Source organism: Artemia sp. Qi Xiang Cuo, chromosome 11 (assembly GCF_049724085.1).
Source record: "Artemia sp. Qi Xiang Cuo chromosome 11, ASM4972408v1, whole genome shotgun sequence".
Classification (NCBI taxonomy): Eukaryota; Metazoa; Arthropoda; class Branchiopoda; order Anostraca; family Artemiidae; genus Artemia; species Artemia sp. Qi Xiang Cuo.
This window is the reverse complement of record NC_142804.1, coordinates 67,854,570-67,878,660: the sequence shown is the minus strand read 5'-3', so window position 1 is coordinate 67,878,660 and position 24,091 is coordinate 67,854,570. Positions and strand designations below refer to the sequence as shown.

The 24,091-nt window shown below is 33.9% G+C and overlaps 2 protein-coding genes across 3 annotated transcripts in view; one reads left to right on the top strand and one right to left on the bottom strand.

The window, feature by feature from the left end:
* LOC148947269 (uncharacterized) overlaps window positions 1-24,091 on the top strand; it is a 56,854-nt gene that overhangs the window by 17,115 nt on the left and 15,648 nt on the right. The window lies entirely within an intron of this gene.
* Window positions 1,049-24,091, bottom strand: part of LOC148947268 (cholecystokinin receptor-like) — a 274,183-nt gene continuing 251,140 nt past the window's right edge. The window contains exons 6-8 of one of the 2 annotated variants that reach the window (XM_089096965.1): window positions 17,902-18,050; window positions 5,501-5,914; window positions 1,049-3,820 (exon numbers count right to left, since the gene is read on the bottom strand). In XM_089096965.1, the coding sequence (XP_088953091.1) occupies window positions 5,519-5,914; window positions 17,902-18,050 (545 nt within the window). In that variant the 3' untranslated portion in view covers window positions 1,049-3,820; window positions 5,501-5,518. Of the gene's footprint in view, window positions 5,915-17,901; window positions 18,051-24,091 lie in introns of both variants that reach the window. The other variant, XM_089096964.1, reaches the window with a different exon arrangement.

The following is a 24,091-nucleotide window of genomic DNA, read 5'->3' as shown; positions in this document are numbered from 1 at the left end:
ATTCAAGAGAAAAATTAATCCGAACAGCGTTGAGTAGCTGAAATTCATTAAAATGTTTGTCTTTTTCTACGAATTACACTATAATTTCCCTCATCAAAAATAAACTCCTCATATACAGATATATAGGTTAAATATATGTTACAATTAGTTAAATCGTATATATTTACTCCTTCAAAGTAATATTTGGAATAGATGTACCAACCTTTGAGGTCAAACTTTAGAGTAAAAAATACAAACGGTATCCACTCTGTTTTTCATAGGAATCATCAGAAAAGGCTACTTTAAAAATGCTATTTGAGAAACCCCTCTGCTCTAGCACAATCTGAGCCATTTATCAATGGGATGTGAAAGAAAGTGACATCCAAACCCTAACTATATCTGATCACAATTGTCTGAGAAAAATCTTAGGGATCCAACTTGGTAATCAAGCTTGCGGAAGACGGACTGAATTGAACTTGACGGTAGTACCTTGGTCAAACAAAGATGGCTCCGGTGGTTCTACAAATCCGCCCAGCATGGTTCCTACTCAGATGGAGGAAGAAGCAGGACGGGGGAACAGAATAAAATATGGACGAGTCTTATCAAATCTGACCTGGAAGCATTCGGTAGATTCAGAAAATATGAGAGGAAATGGGATCAATTGGACTTGTTCTATTAAGAAAACTGAATTAATTTAAGTTAGTTACGTGCTAACTAACTGCTAAGCTGGAATTAGCAAATTTTTCCAGCTTACAGAGATCTATGGTCGCATAAGTAAAACTTTTATGAACTGATTTTCAGCTCAAATTAGGGCAAAGGAGGATGTTTTCAAGCTCTTATCTGCTTCCTTCTTACATGTAAGACTTGGAATCTTCAGCAGTGATTAGTCGACAAGTTCATATTTCATATAATTCTTTTTTTTTTCAGTTTGGCTTAATAATCTACCTCTCTTTGTCGGCAGGTTTTCGTGAAGGGGCTACCGAAATTTGATCCAGATTCCAAGTCAGATTCGTTTTTTTTTTCAAGTTAAGACATTCTCATAGGATTATAGGAACATAGTGTCTTTAGAGGTAGGGAGTAGATAATTGTAGGAGCTAGATAATGCGTTCCCTGGCCCTAATTTGGGCTCATGGGACTTCCATTCACCTTAGTCAAAAATTTTCGAGTATATGCCAAGTTCTTACTTAGGTGGGAAGGGTTGGATGTGGGAACCTGACAAATGTTGCCGAACCATAATTTGGGTTGTAAATCTAAGCCCGTAAGTCTCATTCATCTATCTAGCAATTTTCTTAGCTAGGAAAAAGCCACCCTTTTTTTTACTTTACATTAATAATTTAATTGAAAATATTAATGAAGAAAAGGGAATGCCATGGAGCTTCAGTAAAGTGAGTGGCTGTTTTACTAGTACCTTGGATTGATTAAAACCCTTGCTGTAAAAAAAAAAAATGAGGCTTCTTTGTTACAACTGCAGCTATTGTGGGTCCGTATTTCTGCCCACGTGTTCTTTATATTTTAACAGGTCACTTGATAATTTTCAATTAATGCTGAAAAATGGTTCAGTCAGACAATGCAGTTTCTACAAAGTCGTCTAAAACAAGGGTTTGGGTTTCAAGTTCTAAATGCGCTTTAGTAACTTTTCTCATAAAGACATTAGCTCTGGATCCGTACTTCTGTCCAGGTATTTTTTATGTTTTTGCTGGACACTAGATAATTTTGCTTCCTTTAACATTATCACCAATGCTGCTAAAAAATAAAAATTAAAAATTGCCAGACCAGGCAATATTTTCAGTGATTGAATGATTTCATGGATTATAGGGATTTAGTGCGTTTTTTTTCACATTCGCAGCGATTGTGGTTCTGTATTTCCTCCCGCGAATTTTTTTTTCCAGCCCACTTCACAATTTCCGAAAGATTTCCAGTTTACTCTTCAAACTAATACTGTTAAAAGTTTGTTTGCCAGATCAGACAGTTTCTAGAAATTTGATTTTGAGCAGATTTTGATTTAAAATGATTTAGCTGAAAATTATTTGAAAAGGCTATTTTCGCGTCTCTTTCGAAAAACGTGTAAACTATTACTACTACTCATACTTTACCGTAGCACCAAGCCGTCTGAGGCCAATACAGCTACGTTTGCTCCTCCTTCATCCCTATCTATTCAAAGCCTGCCTCTCTACATCCTGCCAAGAAGTTCCCATTTCTCTTAAATCGTTTCTTACGACATCCTCCAGCCCAATTTGGGGTCGATTTACTATTCTTTTGTCCCTAGACGGTTGGCCGACAAGGACTATCTTTGGCAATCTGTCATCATTCATCAGTAGAACGTGTCCTAGCCATCTCAACCTTGTTCTCATTTTAATTCTAGAAAACGTGTGAAGATTTTTCCCAACACCCAAATAAAAAGTTCTTCAAAGTTCATCCCAACAAAAAACCCATTAGTCTGACTTTACAGCTACCCCGAGGGTAGTGCTTTTTCCTCCACTCTTTTCCCATTCACTTATTTTCCTACTTCTCTTTTTTTCTGCAAACCTAACGCAGTGGACGATATATCATAAAATGCAATATTGTAAGTACTTTATTAGTCATTATAGATTTAACATCAACGGTTAACATATTACACAAAAAATATTACTGTCATGGTATATTGTTTCATATTCACATGTATTAAACATTATTCGTTTGCTCATTATTCTTAAATGCTCATATATCTGAGGCTTAGGAAAGAAGTCACCAGAGAATTTTTCTAGAGGAGGTGGGGGGGGGGGTGAAAACGCAAAGAGCGTCCACATATGTGGCAACATTTCTGGAACTTCCCTGAGAAGCTTTCGGACCAGCTTCAAGGAAGTGGAATTCTAAATTCCCTCGGTCCACGGTTATGGTTCACATAGACATAATCTCACGTAGAAAAGTAAATTTTTGTGCCATACATCATATTTAGTTGGTTAACTGGTGGAATACTCGCAACCCTTCATAAATGGGTATGATTGACACAGAACCGTTTTCACTTAAAAAAGCATGTTTTTGTGCCATACATCATATTTAGTTGGTCAACTGAAGTGGAATACTCACAACCCTTCATACATCGGTATGATTGACACAGAAGTGTTTTCACTTAAAAAAAAGCATGTTTTTGTGCCATACATCATATTTAGTTGGTCAACTGAAGTGCAATACTCACAACCCTTCATACACAGGTATGATGACAGAAGTGTTTTCACTTAAAAAAGCATGTTTTTGTGCCATACATCATATTTAGTTAGTCAACTGAATTGCAATCCTCACAACCCTTCATACACAGGTATGATGACACATAAGTTTTTTTAATTAAAAAAGCATGTTTTGTGCCATATATCATATTTAGTTGGTCAACTGAAGTGCAATATTCACAACCCTTCATACACAGGTATGATGACACAGAAGTGTTTTCACTTAAAAAAGCATGTTTTGTGCCATACATCATATTTAGTTGGTCAACTGAAGTGCAATACTCACAACCCTTCATACACAGGTATGATGACACAGAAGTGTTTTCACTTAAAAAACATGTTTTTGTTCCATGCATCATATTTACTTGGTCAACTGAAGTAGAATTCCCACAACTCTTCCTGCGAGGCTATGATTAACACAAAAGTGTTTTCACTTATAAAAAAAGCATGTTTTTGCACCATATGCTATAATCAGCCTAAAAATTGTAGCATGTCAATATATATAACAATATTGTATAGTTCAGTATATAAAACAAAGCAATGAGTATAAATTTCAAATGCCAGAGACTGCTTCTCACATATTTGAAAGAATCGTCTTAGACACTAACATCTATTCTGCTCACTATTTATTTTGCTTTCTTAGCATAGAAAAAGCTTGAATTGATGATTGGTGTAATAACTTTTCTCTGCTTCTTGGATCTCATTGGCCCCATTTTGTATGTAGAAAAAATGAGGACGCATGCGTCTGATAAACTTTCGGTTCCTTAGACAATTCTGTCGAGACGATTTAGTGTTTCGTCAATTCACAAACGTCAATTATTTCTCCCAATCTTGCTTAATGTAGCACTTCACTTTACATTTTTATTTTTTTCTCGATAAAATATAACAAATTTGCAAATAAGGATTAATGATTGTCACGCATAGTTAAATTTTAAATCTTTTGACTAGTCAAACAGTTATCGGATCAGTGGTGCCAACTCACCAAAATGTAAAAAGGGGAAGGCAGGCAAGGACTTTTGTTCTACTAAAAAATTTACAGAAAGGGTATTTTGGTAAATATTTGGGGAGGGGTATTTAATCGATTTGTTAAATATGAAAGTACAAAATATGTATTTTTCAAGATATAATGGGGAATTACCCCCTGAACACCCCCCCCCCATCTCTCAATTGGCGTCCCTCTTTCAAATTTTTCTCAAATTGCAACTTCCTTAAGCTTTCTAACAATGCTCATAATACGTGTCATGTTCTTGTCTAATGATGTTGAGATCGCAATTTTGGAAAAATGTAGGAACACATTTAAAAAGTTTTTGTGCGTGTTGCAACAGGAAAGTTTATCTCAAACTGAAAATCAATAAATACTTTGACAAATAAAAATTCAAATCTAAATTAGTTCAAAAAAAAGGTAGATTTTTCTTCTAAGTACACTGCCTAAAACCTCCCAACGCTGCTCATAATGAAGGCGTTATGCTCAGGGCTCTTGATTTTATTCTAGAATTAGGGCCGTGTCTACAGAAATTTAGAATTAGGGGACTTTGATTTAGAATTAGGAGACTGATTTTACAGAAAAAACTACAAAACATGATGAAATTTGTTTGCATGTATTTTTGGTAATTTTTTACGAGCCGGAAAAAAATGGGGGGTGGGAGAAAACAGGGTAACCCCCCCCCCCCCCTAGATACGGCCCTGGTAAGATTACGGTAAAATTCTAGTTAAGGGGCTTCTTCTTATTTTGGAAAGTTGTTCGGTTAGGTGAGTGAAACTTTCAGGAATGAATCTAGATCCAAAAATACGTCATGGTAAGGTACTGCTGAGCTACTATGTCTACCCTTTTCTTGTTTTTAGGACTTAGAAGATTGCATACGTGATAGGTTCTGTCTGAATTTTGACAAAAATGTTTTATCTTAATTTTGAGTTTTCAATATTTTTATTGGCTTTCGTCTTTGAAAATGGAACTGATTTTATTCTAGTAGAGTTTTAAGCTGTATCAAGTTTTTTTTTTCGTAAATTTAAGATATCTTTTACAGATCTATATATAAATTGGGTTGAGTAAAGGTATGAGGCACAAATGTTGCGCCTTGTTTGAGTAAAAGATCTCTTTTGCATAGTTTCATTTGTATATGACAAAGATTGTTAAAGGTCAGTTTCCTCTAGAGGGAAAAAGAGTCATAGGTGCTATTGTCTTCCCAGGAGATCACTAAGGCTCAAAATGCCCATAAACTAGAATTTTACCAAGAATAAATTTTCTTATCTTTTTTTGAGCCTTACAAAACTAAATTAATGTTGAAATGATAATCAATAAATGCCATAGAAAATAATACACCGAAGCTTCTGAATAGTCAAACAATTGTAGATTCTCCATCATAGTGTGTTCCCTGGAACTTTCTAACACTGCTCATAATAGGTGTTACGCTCGTTCTATTATAAGATGAACGAGTTAAAAGTTCTCCACTAGGATAATCTAAACTGTTTCTTCTTTTCCTTCCTCGTAAACGATCCATCAGGCATTGCCACCTGCGTTTCATAGACTCCCGGAAGTTCTTCGACATGAAGGAATAAATCACTGGATTGACGCAAGAATGAATAAATGGGAGAAGATAAGATATATAATTGATCTTGTAGAAGAGAGCTGTGAACGCAGCAAAGCTTTCTTGGTGTTTCACGGTGTCAACGATGAACTTGGGACCCCAGCAAAGAAGAAATAGTGCCACAACTAATATCAGCATTTTTATGACCTGAAAATAAAAACACAGTTACATTAATCACTAGTCATTTTACTTCTATTATGTGTCACTCCACTGTCAACCTATCTTTTAGTTTGTTCAAAAAATCGTTCAGATTAATTTTTTTTTTTGGGGGGGGGGAGGGGGAAAGGGGGGTAAAAACACGAAAAACTACATTTTCATACCACTGTTTCTACAGGGGAGCTCCTTCGCACGAATTGCATGGATAGCCCCACTCCCTCGTCGTTTCCAATTTTAGTTTCAAATACTCGGGGAAAAGACGTCAAACTTTTGTGAATATGACTTAGAATTTAGGTGAAAAGGATCGAATATGGAAAGAGCAGAGAAATTCTCAGTCGGAGATGTCAAAAGTAATTTTTGATTAAAGGATGTAATCAAGACGTAAAAACTCAATTGCTGTTACACGTGTCAAAATCTATTTTGCATCCGTTATGAATAACGTCAATGTCGAGAGCAGTTTTAGTATATAATGTATATATATATATATATATATATATATATATATATATATATATATATATATATATATATATATATATATATATATATATATATATATATATATATATATATATATATATATATATATATATATATATATATATATATATATATATATATATATATATATATATATATATATATATATATATATATATATATATATATATATATATATATATATATATATATATATATATATATATATATATATATATATATATATATATATATATATATATATATATATATATATATATATATATATATATATATATATATATATATATATATATATATATATATATATATATATATATATATATATATATATATATATATATATATATATATATATATATATATATATATATATATATATATATATATATATATATATATATATATATATATATATATATATATATATATATATATATATATATATATATATATATATATATATATATATATATACAATGCAGTTTCTACAAAGTCGTCTAAAACAAGGGTTTGGGTTTCAAGTTCTAAATGCGCTTTAGTAACTTTTCTCATAAAGACATTAGCTCTGGATCCGTACTTCTGTTCAGGTATTTTTTATGTTTTTGCTGGCCACTAGATAATTTTGCTTCCTTTAACATTATCACCAATGCTGCTAAAAAATAAAAATTAAAAATTGCCAGACCAGGCAATATTTTCAGTGATTGAATGATTTCATGGATTATAGGGATTTAGTGCGTTTTTTTTTCACATTCGCAGCGATTGTGGTTCCGTATTTCCTCCCAGGAATTTTTTTTTCCAGCCCACTTCATAATTTCCGAAAGATTTCCAGTATACTCTTCAAACTAATACCGTTAAAAGTTTGTTTGCCAGACCAGACAGTTTCTAGAAATTTGATTTTGAGCAGATTTTGATTTAAAATGATTTAGCTGAAAATTATTTGAAAAGGCTATTTTCGCGTCTCTTTCGAAAAACGTGTAAACTATTACTACTACTTTATACTTTACCGTAGCACCAAGCCGTCTGAGGCCAATACAGCTACGTTTGCTCCTCCTTCATCCCTATCTATTCAAAGCCTGCCTCTCTACATCCTGCCAAGAAGTTCCCATTTCTCTTAAATCGTTTCTTACGACATCCTCCAGCCCAATTTGGGGTCGATTTACTATTCTTTTGTCCCTAGACGGTTGGCCGACAAGGACTATCTTTGGCAATCTGTCATCATTCATCAGTAGAACGTGTCCTAGCCATCTCAACCTTGTTCTCATTTTAATTCTAGAAAACGTGTGAAGATTTTTCCAAACACCCAAATAAAAAGTTCTTCAAAGTTCATCCCAACAAAAAACTCATTAGTCTGACTTTACAGCTACCCCGAGGGTAGTGCCTTTCCCTCCACTCTTTTCCCATTCACTTATTTTCCTAATTCTCTTTTTTTCTGCAAACCTAACGCAGTGGACGATATATCATAAAAATGCAATATTGTAAGTACTTTATTAGTCATTATAGATTTAACATCAACAGTTAACATATTACACAAAAAATATTACTGTCATGGTATATTGTTTCATATTCACATGTATTAAACATTATTCGTTTGTTCATTATTCTTAAATGCTCATATATCTGAGGCTTAGGAAAGAAGTCACCAGAGAATTTTTCCAGAGGAGGTGGGGGGGGGGGGGGGTTGAAAACGCAACAAGCGTCCACATATGTGGCAACATTTCTGGAACTTCCCTGAGAAGCTTTCGGACCAGCTTGAAGGAAGTGGAATTCTAAATTCCCTCGGTCCACGGTTATGGTTCACATAGACATAATCTCACGTAGAAAAGTAAATTTTTGTGCCATACATCATATTTAGTTGGTTAACTGGTGGAATACTCGCAACCCTTCATAAATGGGTATGATTGACACAGAACCGTTTTCACTTAAAAAAGCATGTTTTTGTGCCATACATCATATTTAGTTGGTCAACTGAAGTGGAATACTCACAACCCTTCATACATCGGTATGATTGACACAGAAGTGTTTTCACTTAAAAAAGAAAGTATGTTTTTGTGCCATACATCATATTTAGTTGGTCAACTGAAGTGCAATACTCACAACCCTTCATACACAGTTATGATGACAGAAGTGTTTTCACTTAAAAAAGAATGTTTTTGTGCCATACATAATATTTAGTTAGTCAACTGAATTGACATCCCCTTCATACAAAGGTTTGATGACACATAAGTTTTTTCAATTAAAAAAGCATGTTTTGTGCCATATATCATATTTAGTTGGTCAACTGAAGTGCAATATTCACAACCCTTCATACACAGGTATGATGACACAGAAGTGTTTTCACTTAAAAAAGCATGTTTTGTGCCATACATCATATTTAGTTGGTCAACTGAAGTGCAATACTCACAACCCTTCATACACAGGTATGATGACACAGAAGTGTTTTCACTTAAAAAACATGTTATATATATATATATATATATATATATATATATATATATATATATATATATATATATATATATATATATATATATATATATATATATATATATATATATATATATATATATATATATATATATATATATATATATATATATATATATATATATATATATATATATATATATATATATATATATATATATATATATATATATATATATATATGATCCCCGTCGTGCACTGGTATCTGGGATCATTGCTTTTCCTGAGGCCAAAATAATTTCAATGATTTAAAGAACATGAAAATTGAAACTTGGAATGTTACAACATTAAAAAATGAATATTGTATTGACATTTTGACTGACGAATTCAGACGATTTGAACTGGATTTATTTAGAGTTTCAGAAACTCACATCCCACGGATAGAAAACCTAGATCAAGGTGATATACAATTTATTTACTCAGGCAAGAAGGATGGGACAAATAAACAAAGGGTAGAGCTGATCGTAACTGAAGGAGCTGCTAATGCTTGCTCGTACTGCTAAGTTCCAAATAAAATAAGACCTACTGCGTATTGAATGAATAAAAGGTTCAGGGTATAAATTTCAATAGTATGTGTACCCATAGAGGTAACTGAAGGAGATAATGGGGATTCAAATAAATTTTACTTGCAATTACAGAAGTAAATAGACAAGGTCCCAGGTAGAAATATGATGTTATTACTGGGAGATTTTAATGCCCAGGCTGGTAGAAATAGGGATAGATGGTATCCCAGCCTACTTAAATTTGGTGTAGGAAAATAAAACAGTAATGGATACAGACTTTTGCAATTTTGTAGGAACAACAATCTAGTTATAACCAATACAGTGTTTGGTCATAAAATGGCTCATAAGTTAACATGGTATTCACGTTATAGTCAGACAACAAACCTTATTGATTATGTTATAATAAACCGAAGACTCGCAGGATCAATACAAGATACTAGGGTATATAGGAGTGCCGTTATTGATATTAAAAGTAAAGATCACCATCTAGTAGTGTCAAGGGTTAATTTAAAGCTGAAATATCGGAAGGGTAACTACCTCCCGGGAAGTTATGATGTTGGTAGACTCCAGGATAAGAATTTGAGAGAAAGTTTCCAGGAACAGTTGAATACTAAACTTGAGAGTTTAAAATTTGATAATGTGGAAGATGTTTGGAATAATTTTAGAAAAATAACTTGTGAAGTTGCTGAAGGTGTATTAGGAAGAAAGCTAGAACTGCAGCTAAGAATATTGGTGAAAAGGCTTTATGTTTAATAGAAAAGAGAAGGGACTTGTACAAGAATTATCTGAGTGATAGATCGTATGAAAACAAAAGAAATGTAAAGAAAGTGGAGAAAGCATTAAAATATGAACTAAGGAGGTGTGAATTGGAGGCCTTGGATAAGATTGACGAGGATATGGAAGATGCAGCTAGACGGCATAATAGTAAAATATTGTACTGGCATGTTAACAAATTGAGAGGGAGTAGTCAATCCGGACTTTTCCCAGTTAAAGATAGTAATGGGGTCGCCATTAGCGATAAGAAAAAAACTAAAGAGAGATGGGCCGAACATTTTGAGAACTTGCTTAACCGAGATAGAGTTGCAGGAAAAAATATAGAGGAAAATGAAAAAGTTTGTGAGGAGGAATTAGCAACAGTACTAAAAGGATTAAAGAATAATAAGGCTCCAGGTGCTGATAGGGTGGTAAATTAGTTTCTTAAATATGGTGGCTCTGAGGTCAGAAATAAGTTATTGAAGATTATGAATATGATTTTTGAAAAAGGGGAGTACCTTACGAGTTTAGGAAAGCCTTAATTTAGCCACTTTATAAGAAAGGTTAAAAAAGTGAATGTTGTAATTATCGAGGCATTAGTCTGGTCTCTGTAGGTAGTAAATTACATAGTAATATGACACTTTTTAGACCGTGAGGTGCCGCGGACAAAGTTTTAAGAGAATAACAGTGCGGTTTTAGAAAAGGTAGAGGATGTTTCGAACAAAATTTCACTCTTAGTCTAATGATTGACAAATGTTTGAGTTGTCAAACACCTTTGGTACTCAGTTTTATTGATTATAAGCAAGAGTTTGATTCTGTTGATAGAAGAGCTTTAGTAAAGGTTTTATCCTTGTATGGTATACCAGACAAATGCATTAAAGAGATTAGTGCTATGTGCGAGAATAACACTGCTGCGGTTAAGGTAGGAAATGAGGTTAAGAGCTGGTTTTGTATTAAATCAGGAGTTAAACAGGGCTGTGTTCTATCCCCCTTTATATGGATTATTTTGATGGACTTTGTTTTAAGGAGCACAGGAAAGGCAATGGGAGACTACGGAATCAAATGGGGCGGAAAAAGTCTCCTGGACTTAGATTATGCTGATGATTTAAGCATCCTAGATTAAAGTGTGAGCAAAATAAATGAATTTTTAGAGGTTTTGCGAGTATAGGTTGTTAGAATAGGCTTAAAAATTAATATTAGGAAGACTAGGTTACTTAGGCTAGGAATAAGTGAAGAGGAAAAGGTGACGTTGTTAATGAAAAGATTGATCAGGTGGGCAGCTTCACTTACCTTGGTAGTATTATTAGTAAAGCTGATGAGAGCAGTGAAGATGTTAAATGTAGAATAACCAAGACTCAGGGTGTTTTTTCACAGTTAAAAAAATTCTGGAAGAATAGGAAGATAGGTCTACTAACCAAGATTAGAATATTAGAGGTTGCTGTGATGAGAGTAGTCAGATATGACTTTGAAGCATGGGCGCTCCGAAAAGCGAACGATGATTTGCTAGATGTTTTCAAGAGGAATCGCCTACGGATTGTTCTAGGCTCACGGCTGACTGACCGTATTTCAAACCATAGGCTCTACGAAAAAGGTGGTACAATACCGCTCTCTAGGGCTATATTGAAAGAAAGGTTGAGGTGGCTAGGGAACGTTGTGCGGATGAAGGATGACAGATTGCCGAAGATTGTTCTTTTCGGCCAACCATCTAGGGCTAAACGGAAAGTAGGTCGTCCCCGTCTGGGATGGGAGGACGTCTCCCACCCCAGTGGGGAGGCGGCTTGTTGCTGCGGTGTTGTTAGTAGTAGTAGTAGTCGCTCCACTGGACACTCGGCAGCCGCTGGACCCCGGCACGCGGTATGCTTCTATATATGGATTGTCACCGTCGCTTGTCTTCTAAACGCACACAATTTGAGCCTTTTCTTGATGTCATGACGTCCAAATGGACCATAAATTAGAAGTGGTGCCTTTGTAAAATTACTTTTTTTTATTGGACCTTAACTTTTGCCTCGGCTTGTCTTTTGTCATTATGAAAGATATATCACCGAACCTTTGCTCCTTTTAATTGTTTGGGTTGTGGACAAAAACTTCTGTTACTTCCAACGATTTATCTAGGCCAGGTTTTTGATTTTCAAACGTATGGTGGGCATTGATGACCACCTTTGTTTCTTTTAATTGTTCACGTGGTGGGACAAAGACTTCTTCGTTTACCTCGGCTTTTCTTTTTCACTATGAAAGACATATTGCCGAACATTTGTTTCTTTTTATCGTTCAGGTGGTGGGATAAAAACTTCTTTTCTTCCAAGGATTTATCTAGTCCAGGTTTTTGATTTTCAAAGGTATGGTAGGCATTGAATACCTTATCCCTGTAAAAATTCAAAACCCAATCATCAACGCTATCGTTTTCAATTTGTTTGGTTCGTTTTCCCTCCCTTGTCTTTTGTCATTATGAAATACATATTGCCGAAACTTTGTTTTTTTTAAAAAGATATGGTAGGCATTGATGGCCTTATCCATGTCAAAATCCCAAACACAATCATCATCGCTATCATTTTCAATTTTGACACAATTTGATTCTCGCTGTCCAGGTTGATTTTCATTGACTTGCTCACATGTTCGATGTCACATATCTTCTAACCACGTGTGTCTTTGCTCTTCAATTTCGTTTTTGACTTTTCGCTTTCGCATATCTTCTAGCCGCCCGTGTCTTTGCTCTTCATTTTCATTTTTGACATGTTTTTGAACTTTGATTACTTCAGACAATTTAGCAATGGCGTTTGGATTAGCTGTCCGTATTGGTGTTGTGGCAATTGATGGTCGAGGTTGTTGATTTTCACATCTTATCACGTTTGACAGTTCAGGGGTTGGTTCCAGAGAATCTTCATTTATAATAAATGTAAGTGCAAATTTTCGTTCTTTGGGCCTTCCAACAGACATTATATTATATAAATAACTGATGCGTTGGGAACTCAACAATCTTATTTATGCTATGTATCACATCATATGAGAAAATGCCTATATGATGTCATAAGAAATGTTTGTATGATGTGCCAGCATAGTACATGACGTCATTTGCAGAAACTAAAATTAAGGCTCTTAACGAATTTTCTCAGACTTCTGACCTATCTAGATCGTTTTTTTATGCGAGACTATCCCAAGATACCAATTTTTCTGAAAAAAATATGAAGCCGTTTTCGAGAAAAATACACAAATACATATACAGTTATTTCTAGTTTATAAAGATAGTATATATAGCCTATATATATATAATAATAAGTAAATAAAAATAACAAAAATGAAAATAACTCAAACAAAAATAACAATAGATAAATATAAATATAAAGTAAAAATAATAACAAATCCGTTCTCCATCAATCATCAATACTCAACTCCCCCCTTCCCCGCCCTTATCTCGGGAAATTTTCGAAGAGAAAATTGTCAGGGGGAAAATTTTTCAAATGCTTTTAAATTAATGAACGATCGTTATTGACACGCAGAAATTTAAATCTGCTTATATTTTTGTGTATAAAGAATCTGCATCAGTAAATTTTAGTCCGAACTTCATCAATTTAGCTTCTTAAGAAATTAACTTTAAGATTGCCAGAATGTTTTGTAATTTTTCGGTATCTTGCCTTTTTGAAGGGATTACGCTTATGAACGTCCAAAAGCAATGGGCTAATCATGCGGCGAGACATGAGGAATTTTTCACCTAGAGTCAATCCAAAATATCCCCTAAGGAAAATTAGAAAATTAGTGCCTAAAAACAGATCCTTTGACTGACCAGATGAATGTAGATGTAGAATAATCACAACAAATCAGTGATAAGGGAAGGAGACGCAGAGGAAAAAATAAGAAAAGTGGCATATACAGGGTGCTCAAAATTCAATTTCTGTACAATAAGCCATTGGTTCTCAAACTGTGGTACGCGACTGGCCAAAAAAAAAAAAAAAAAACAACCCTCGAACCCTAGAACTGGCAATTTTATTTATATTTTAGCTATAGTTTACTTAGTACCGGTAACTAAGAAGCGGTACCTAACATCTTTTTTGGGTAAAAAGGGGTACAGTGTGTAAGTAAGTCTGAGATACCACTGTAATAGGCTATGAGTGCTTTCTTTGAAAGAAGGGTGGAACGGAGCTTCGAAACCTAAAAATTTAAATCTAAAGCAATAATTTTACAAACCTCCTTCAGACTCATTGTAAGGAAGAGAGATCCCTATCAACTTGCAGGCTGGTATGTATTCGAAATCTAACTGAAAAATACTATTTGATTGGATTGTTAAATGTCTTTGTGTATATTCTTTAGTCTGATATAAAGCAATGTAAATTTAAACATGGCTACAAAACCTGCAGATAAATCTGACAAGACTTCTCTGAACAGACCTGTCAGGATTTATCTGCTAGTGATGCTTGATGGTGTGAAAAAAAAAACTGACAGTTTCTCCTCATCTTGGACAATAGCACATCAAAAAACTTGACTTAAAAAAAAAATCACATAAAATCTGATCCGATAAAACATAGAACAATATCATAAAATCTGAAATAAAAGATGAAATTTTGCTGAGCAAAATCAAACTGACTTTTTTATCTAGAACCTGAAAAAAGGAGGAAAAAAGCAAAGTCAAATAACAATAAGAACAAAGTAAAAGAAATAATTCGCAGTTGCCTCTTTTTAAAAAATAAACAGAAAAAATCTTAGTTTTACACAATTTGAAATTTGCCTTGGGCACTGGTATAGGCTTCAGAGAGTTTTGAACAATATTAATGTAGATTTGAGGCGTTTTTTCGCCGTTCTAATAAAAATAGAGTAATTATTTTTTCCAATAAGCTACCGTATCTCAAACAGTAAGCTGTACAAAAATTATGGTTTAATCTCGGTTTATAGGATTGCAATAAGGGAAAGATTGATACGGCTAGAACACGTTCTGGTTATGAAGGGTGACCTATGGCGCCTTGGTGCTGCAGTGAGCTGTTAGTACCAGTAGTTGTAGCAGTAATAAATGTCATTCCGGAAATGTGCAAGAAACTGTTTGTAAATTTTTACAGGAAAAAAAATATTGTTAGAAAAACACTTCGGTGAATTTTGAGCACGAGAATCATACGAAAAAAAAACTGAAGAATAAAACAAGTAAATTTCCACGTTGCTTTTTTGTTTTACAATTTCGGATTTTATTTTGAATTGCTTAACCTTATATTTTTTTTTTGATTTGTTAAATTTCCATTTTAACTTCTCGGTAAATTGTTGTTTTCCTGATTTTTTGGTAATGCTTTTTCGTAATTCTAAATTCATTTTTTTCGCGCATATGTAAAAAGTTATCACAAAGAAGTTTAAATTTCTATGTTTATAGATTTAAAACAATATCTTCATTTTCTATTTCTTCTTGTAGGTTTACATAATTTTCAAGTTTAAATTGAGAATTTTTGTAAAAGATTCATGAAATCTGACCAACGGCTACATAAGGTGCAAATCTGACAGCCTTCACTTCTTATCAACCGTAAAACAGCATTCCTAACTGTCTTGGCTATAACAAATGACATGATTATAACTTTATGCTCATTTTACATGTATGGTTTTCAGTGCTTCCACTTTTCTCTAATTATCCAAGATTTTCCCAAGTTTCCCAGAAAAGAAATTGGATTCTCAAGAATCTCCACAAAAATTAACTTCATGAAAATTAACAATTCATATTTGTATGTAGCATTCGTTTATTTTACAATGTCAATTTTTGGAGAAATTTCGGAGGATACGATTTACATTCAGGAAAATCTAAAAAAGTCGGATTAGTCGAAAAACTGATGGTTTTTAAAAAATCTTCGAAGAAAAAAAAATTCTGAAAATTTCTGATGAAATACGTGCTCCATTAACGCTATGCGAGGTTGATATTGAATGTGTTTTCTGACCAAACTGCTAAGAAAATTCGTTAAGACGGAATAATCTGTCAAGATCTGGAAACAACAGGACAGAAAAAAAAATCTGATATATATATGTATATATATATATATATATATATATATATATATATATATATATATATAATATATATAAATATAAATATATATATATAATATATATATATATATATATATATATATATATATATATATATATATATATATATATATATATATATATATATATATATATATATATATATATATATATATATATATATATATATATATATATATATATATATATATATATATATATATATATATATATATATATATATATATATATATATATATATATATATATATATATATATATATATATATATATATATATATATATATATATATATATATATATATATATATATATATATATATATATATATATATTAAATATATTTTTTCTTTGTATTTATGTTGACTGAATGACTTTAAGCTCTGAATAAAGACTACATTTTCTCCACAGTCCCCATATCCTTGAGCAGGGTACTCCCCGCCAAGAATATCTGAAAACAAGTTTCGCCCGGCCATCGGTTGCCACATGGAATATATTGTCGGCAGAGGTAATCCCAAAAAATCTTTCCCTTGACGCGTTCAAGAGTAGGTATAACAAGTACCTCAGTGTTAGAAAATGAGGTAACTACCAGGACTAGTGGCAAATCATCACTTACGATGGAGCCGTGAAGCCTGAAATAAAAAAAAAAATCCTGGCTACTAACTTTTCGTAACGAAAATATCACAAAAAAACAACTCAAAAATATTTTATCTCTAAATACACCAAGAAATAAAAAAATTCATATTCTATCCGGGAAATTTATTTAAGCACTAAAAATGAAACTGTGGTGCTGCCATTGCATAGACAATCGTCTTTGAATATGGTATTCCTAACATTTTATATAATACTGAGGGAGAGTAAGAAACATATCTTGACTACTCCACACTTTCATTTCTAGTACCCTAAAATTCACCATTTGTCTTTGTACTAGCAAAAGATCAGCTTCTTTTTAATTTTAGTGCATTTGGAGATGAATGCGTTTTGCTGAAAACATATTTTTCGAGTATGATGAAACTTTTAAGACAGTAAATTCAATCTATTCATATTCATCTGAACAACTCAGGCTCCAGTGTTGCCAACGATTTGAAGTAAACTGTACCAGTTTTCCGATTAAAATTGTACGGCAAGAAAGTAATTTGTATCATCGGAACAGCAGGTTAAAAATTTCCCATAACAATAAGGAAATTTCAGTAAACTAAAACACGGAACAAATATTTGAGTCAAAAAGGAGCAAGTAAAATCTAAATGTATCGGGAAATCTGATTTTACCAAAAATTTCCAAATGTACTGCACTGTGCTAGGACCTCTAATCGTACCAAAAATGGTACAATTGTACCGCGTTGGCAACGCTGTTAGGCTCCAAACTTTTACTAACGCTTTTGCTTGTAAAATTTCATGCCAAGACCACGCCCACCTCTTTATCAAGCAATCAACACTCATAGTTTCTTGTATTTGATGTATACCATATCTGTTGTCAGGTTTGGAATTTTAGCCGTGAGAATTTGACACTTAAACAGACTAAGTCAAGTAAGAATGCTTACAGAATTATCCACCGTGAATATAAATTTTTATGTTTTCCTGGCTTTATTTTTAACTTTTTTATTTATAATTTTTACAGCTTTTTAGTTCCTTTTTTATGTACAAAGTGCCTTCGCAGAATTTACTATGTTGAAAATTTCTCAGCAAATTTATGAGATACATGCGCAAAAGAAAAACTGCTTAATTTACCTGTTTTCTGGCTTTAGTTACATCATTTGAGCGGATTTGAGGATTATAGCGGCAGTTTGGTGTCCTAATGGTGGAAACACGCACATTTTTTGGATTTTTCACCACGCTGCTTTTGTTGCTTCGCTGTTGAATCTCCCTTATTTGACATTCTGAAATAAAATTGAAAGTTCATTTGGATTTTTTTTAAATCCTCACGTTGTTTACCTCCTTATAGTTCTTCTTCACTTTGTTTCTTTTTCTTCTTTTCTATATATATATATATATATATATATATATATATATATATATATATATATATATATATATATATATATATATATATATATATATATATATATATATATATATATATATATATATAATATATATATATATATATATATATATATATATATATATATATATATATATATATATATATATATATATATATATATATATATATATATATATATATATATATATATATATATATATATATATATATATATATATATATATATATATATATATATATATATATATATATATATATATATATATATATATATATATATATATATATATATATATATATATATATATATATATATATAGAGGAGAGTGGGGGTTAGTTCGGACACGGGGTGAGTCTGGACAAGAGCTTCTCTTCCTACAACGCCCTCTAAAATTCACCTAAAAAAAACCATAGACGTGCCATCTAGTACCCTACTTAAGTATGTAGTTTGGTTATCACACGTGCAATCGTTTTTGAAATATTTGAGAAAAACCTAAATAAGGTTGGTGTGGGATCCTTCATCTTTCTTTGTGTGTAATTTTATTTGGCCGTTATTACTAGTAATCGAATTTTGCTGACAGTTGCAGCGTTTAAATAGGGCATTGCAAAGTTGTTTTAATTTTAGTTTTTGGTGGTACCTATAGTAGTTACAGCGACAGTGAGGTTTCAGACTTTTTATCGCGGGTGAGGTTGCTTCGGACAACGGTAGTGGGGTGGATTCGGACATTGTCCGAACCCACCCCAGACACTTTTTGTGGTCAGTATTTCCAACTTTTCCTCTTTTTTTCGCATCGTGTACCTGTTAATATGCATTTTATTACTTGTTACTAAAAACAGTGTCTTTCAGAATGCCTCGATCATACAAAAGGAAGTAACAAGACCCTCCCGTTAACCTAGAAAACATGAAGAAAGCAATTGGGGCTTATCTGAAAAAGGAAGGAACATTGAGACAAATTGCAGAAAACTTCGGCATAAAGAAGTCGGCGCTACTGAACTATGTAAGGCGCTCACGGCCGCAGACAGGAGAAGCGAATAAAAGTGCCAACAAAAAGCCTGGGCCAATACAGATAAACTTCCCGACAAGACCAAAACATAACAGGCAAGTTTTTGAAAGCGAACACGAGCGAAAACTAGCCGACTACTTTCGCACTTGTTCGATAATGAACCATGGACTGACAACAACTGAATCACGAAAATTTGCTTACTCTTACGCCAGTGCGAATAACATTTCTGTACCAGAAAACTGGTGTTTCAATGAAGCAGCGTCAAAGGACTGGCTTCTTGCGTTTCTGAAGCGGAATTCAGACATCTCGGTGAGGAAGCCAGAAGCCGGAAGTCAGGCGAGAGCCTCTGGCTTCAACAAAACTGTCGTTCAGACGTTTTTTGACAAGCTACTTGATGTCTATGGAAGGTTTGGAGCCAAACTGACGGCTGATCGCATCTGGAATGTTGACGAGACAGGTATAGTCACCGTGCTTCCACCACCGAAAGTCCTAGCACCAACTGGACAAAAACAGGTTGGTCAGACTGTGTCTGCAGAAAGAGGTCAAAACGTGACTGCTGTATGTTTTGCCAGTGTGTCTGGAGCGACTATTCCACCGGTCTTCATTTTTCCGCGAGAGAATTTTATACCTAGAATGACAAACGAAGGCCCCCCTGGTTGCCTTGGGCGCAACCTAGTGGTTGGGTCAATGGCAACTTGTTCTTGGAGGCTATGCGACACTTCACGAAAATAACCAAGCCAGATGAAGAGACTCCCATCCTACTGGTCATGGACAACCATGATAGCCATCTGGATGTACGTGTGATCGAACACTGTAAGCAAAATCACGTGACACTGTTGAAATTCCCACCCCACTGCTCCCACAAGCTTCAGACACTTGACGTAGGAGTGCTTTCTCCTTTCAAGGGTGCACTGAAAGAGCGCTTCAATGAATGGCTGCAGTTGCATCCCGGACAGCGCATTTCAATTTATGAAGTAGCCTCACTCAGCAGGGTTCCTTTCCTGGAGAAATTCAGTGCATCCAACATAGTCTCTGCGTTTCGAGCAGCTGGAATCTTTCCATTCCATCGCAATGTATTCCCAGCGGGAGCTTTCGCCCCATCCTTTGTGACGGATAGGCCGCTAGACCAAACAACCAGTTCGCGGAGCCCCTCGTCGCAAGCCAACTCCGAAGCTGGACCACCAATTTCTTCTTTCATAAGGTCGCCCGAAGAAGTAAGACCTTTTCCCCGAGTGGGGGCTGTAACTGTTCCAGGACGTGGGAATCGCAACAGAGAGAGGACCCGTATTCTCACTGACACCCCTGAGAAAGAAGAGATAGTAGCTAAAAAGAAAAAGAAGGCCAAGCCGACGCCATCTACAAAGAAACGTAAGAACAGCGGGGTCCGCAAGCTTAACGAAGACGACGGAACCGATGAGGCGGAGACTCTTTCTGAACCTGCTGCCCCAAGCGACTCCTCAAGCGACGAGTCTCTTCACTGTGGGGACGTAGAAGAGGACCTTGAGCCTTTTGATATTGACCAAGCTCAAACGGATAGCTATGTTCTGGTAAAATTCAAATTGGGCAAATCGAAGAAGTCGGATATCTTCTACGTTGGCCAGATAAAAGGAAAAACTAGAAGCGATCTAGAAGTCTTGTTCCTTCGCAGAAATGGAGCACGGTTCATTTTTCCGGATATTGAGGACAAAGCCTTCGTCTCTTCAAACGACATTGTTCATTCTCTTCCATCACCAACTGCCACTGGAGGGACTGAACGGACAAAGAAGGACTCACTTTTCAATGTGATCTCAGCAGCTACAACGTGAGATAGAGCTCCTGTGAGCTTTGGTTCAAATTACTTGATTTTTTTTCTTCAACTTTCATTTTACTTGTTTTACTTTTATACATATTCAAATATTCAGTAAATGGCGTGTTTTTTCTTTAATCTGTGAGGTTGCCGAACCCATATTACTGCTGTTCGAAGTAACCCCACACCATATCCGAACCCACCCCACACCGTGGGGTAGCTTCGGACAATTATTTTTTTTTATTGTTGGATTTTTTGTCTAAAGACAAAAGATAAAAGTCTACCAAAATTCCTGACAAATCTTGGACACAATCTCTTTCTTTTAAGATGAAAACAGAAGATGGATACTGATTGGGACAGAAGCTGCACCCAACCAAAAAATTTTGTCATAGGTTTCCATAGGTTCCATACAACCATAGGTTCCATACAACCACCGTGGGAAAAATTAAGATTCTTCCTTCCAGTTGTTACCTTTTTAGGTTGTTTTAATGGCCAGAAATGTTAATATGCCAATTAAGAAAAAAAGCTATGCAGCCGATTTAAAGACCAGGCCCCAGCACTCGGCCTGTGGCAAGCTTGTTGTTATTGATCGTCGTTGAAAGTAGAAACCTCCAAATGAGTCAAGTTTGTTTGCTACTTTTTCCTCGGGAAAATGGAGGCTTCCCCAGTGAATACGTATAACGTTGAAGGATCCAAATGACTTTTAATCAACAGTTGCGTAGTTTATGTTATTTTGTAGGTTTTTCATGGATTTTGCACCCCACTTTGTTGGCGTCGAAGATTGTGATGGCGATTTTTTTCTAACGTAATATATCTTTTTTCTTCACTTTCATTTTTGACTCCTTCTGATTTTTGCTGTCGATTGTCTTCTAACAGGACAATTCTTTTTTCTTCACTCCATTTTTGACATGATCAGGTACTCATTTTCTCGCTATCGCTGTGTCATATTTTTTAGCCACACTTTTCTTTGTTCTTGGCTTAAATTTTTAATTTGTTCTACTCCTCTTTTTTGTCGTATGTCTTGAAACCGCATATATCTTTGTTCTTCACCTTTGTTTTTGATTCGTTATAATTCTTGCTTTCACTTATCTTCAAACCGCATGTTCCTTTGTCCTTCTCTTTTGTTTTCGACTAGTTGTAGTTGTCACCGACGCAAGTGTCCTGAATTTATATTTCTTTGTGATTAATTTTCGTTTATCATTACCTTAGACATTTTTTCAATACCTTTTACCTTAGCTACCCGGATGGGTCTTGTGGTATTTAATGGCCTAGGTTCTTCATTTGTCCTCTAGGTGTTTTCACTTTTGTTTTGACTCGTTTTGATTCCTGCTCTCACGTATCTTCGAAGCGGATGTTTCTTTGTTCTTCATTTTTGTTTTGGCTCGTTGTAATTGTCGCTGATACAAGCATTCTGACTGTATATTTCTGTATTCTTCATTTTAGTTTATCATTACTTCAGACATTTTTTCAATAGCTTTAGCTTAGCTGCTCGGATTGGTCTTGTCACATTTGATGGGCTTGGTGTCACATTTGGTGGGCTATATATATATATATATATATATATATATATATATATATATATATATATATATATATATATATATATATATATATATATATATATATATATATATATCCTTTCGATGACGTACAAATAACAGTTTAAATAGGGATAAATCATTTTATTAGACAGTGAAAAACGATGATAAAAATTCTGGATATTTCGATCATATATATAGCGACTGTCATCAAGAGATGGCGTCATCAGTTTATCTGCTGATGACGGTCGCTGAATATGTGATCTAAATATCCAGAATTTTTATCGTTGTTTTTACTGTCTAATAAAAGAATTTATCCCTATTTGACCTGTTATTTGTACGTCATCGAAAGGCAGCGTGGTCTTCGAAAATATCTAAGCTCCAATTGTTTCGTAAACAAATTAAATAAAAAAAAACAAGTTTTTTAAACTGAAAGTAAGGAGCGACATTAAAACTTAAAACGAACAGAAATTATTCCGTATATGAAAGGGGCTGTCCCCTCCTCAACGCCTTGCTCTTTATGCTAAAATTTGACTCTGTCTCACAACTTTATTTTTTGAAACAATAAAAAACTTTAACGTAATGAGCGAGGCGTTGAGGAGGGGACAGCCCCTTTCAAATACGGAATAATTTCTGTTGGTTTTAAGCTTTAATGTCGCTCCTTACTTTCAGTTTAAAAAACTTGTTTTTTTATTTAATTTCTGATCGTTTTTTAGTTAATGCAGCTTTTATTTTGGATCACCGTCATTGAATAAGTAAACAAAATTTACATAAAAATTTTACTTCTCTTTTGCTAAATGGCTGTCTCTAAATTTGTTTCTGACGTAATTTACAAATTAACTTACGTAACGAACCTCTATATTCGTATATTTTTCTTCTGGTAAAAAATACAAAGTTGCATATATTTGGAGATAGGAGATTGAAACCTATGTAATATTGTTTTGTGATACGCTGAACCTGAAGGTTGGATTTTTATTAAAATTCTTTCGCTGGTAGGGGATGTTTACTCCCTCTTTAAAAAATCAGGTAAATTTTCTCAATCTCGTAGCCTTTGATGAGAAATAATAAAACTTAGTAAAATTTATATATTTGGAATCAGCATTTTAAGCCCATTCTTTTGATACATTTATTGACATCAAAATTTCGTTTTTAAAAGTTTCGATTACTATTGAGCCGTATCGTTTGTTTTTTTTTTTTTTTTTTTTATTACGTATATGTTATTACGTATATGAGGGGGTTCTCTCCTTAGTCAATACCACGTTCTTTACGTTAAAAGTTAAAAAAAAATTTAATTCACAAAACCCTGAATCACAAAGGCCGTTTAATTATAATAGATAGCTCTTTTGAAAGCACGAAAGAAAACTGTAGCGTAAAGAGCGAGGTATTGACTTGGGGGAGAACCCCCTCATATACGTAATAATTTCTTTTCGTTTTAAGTTCTAATGTTGCTTCTTACCTTGAGTTGAAAAAACTTGTTTTTTTTAATTTAATTTCTGATCGTTTTTTAAATAATGCTTGGAAATCCGGCGCCCCCTTCATAGAAATATCCCTTACCCCAAAAAACATCTTCCACGGAAAGATTCTA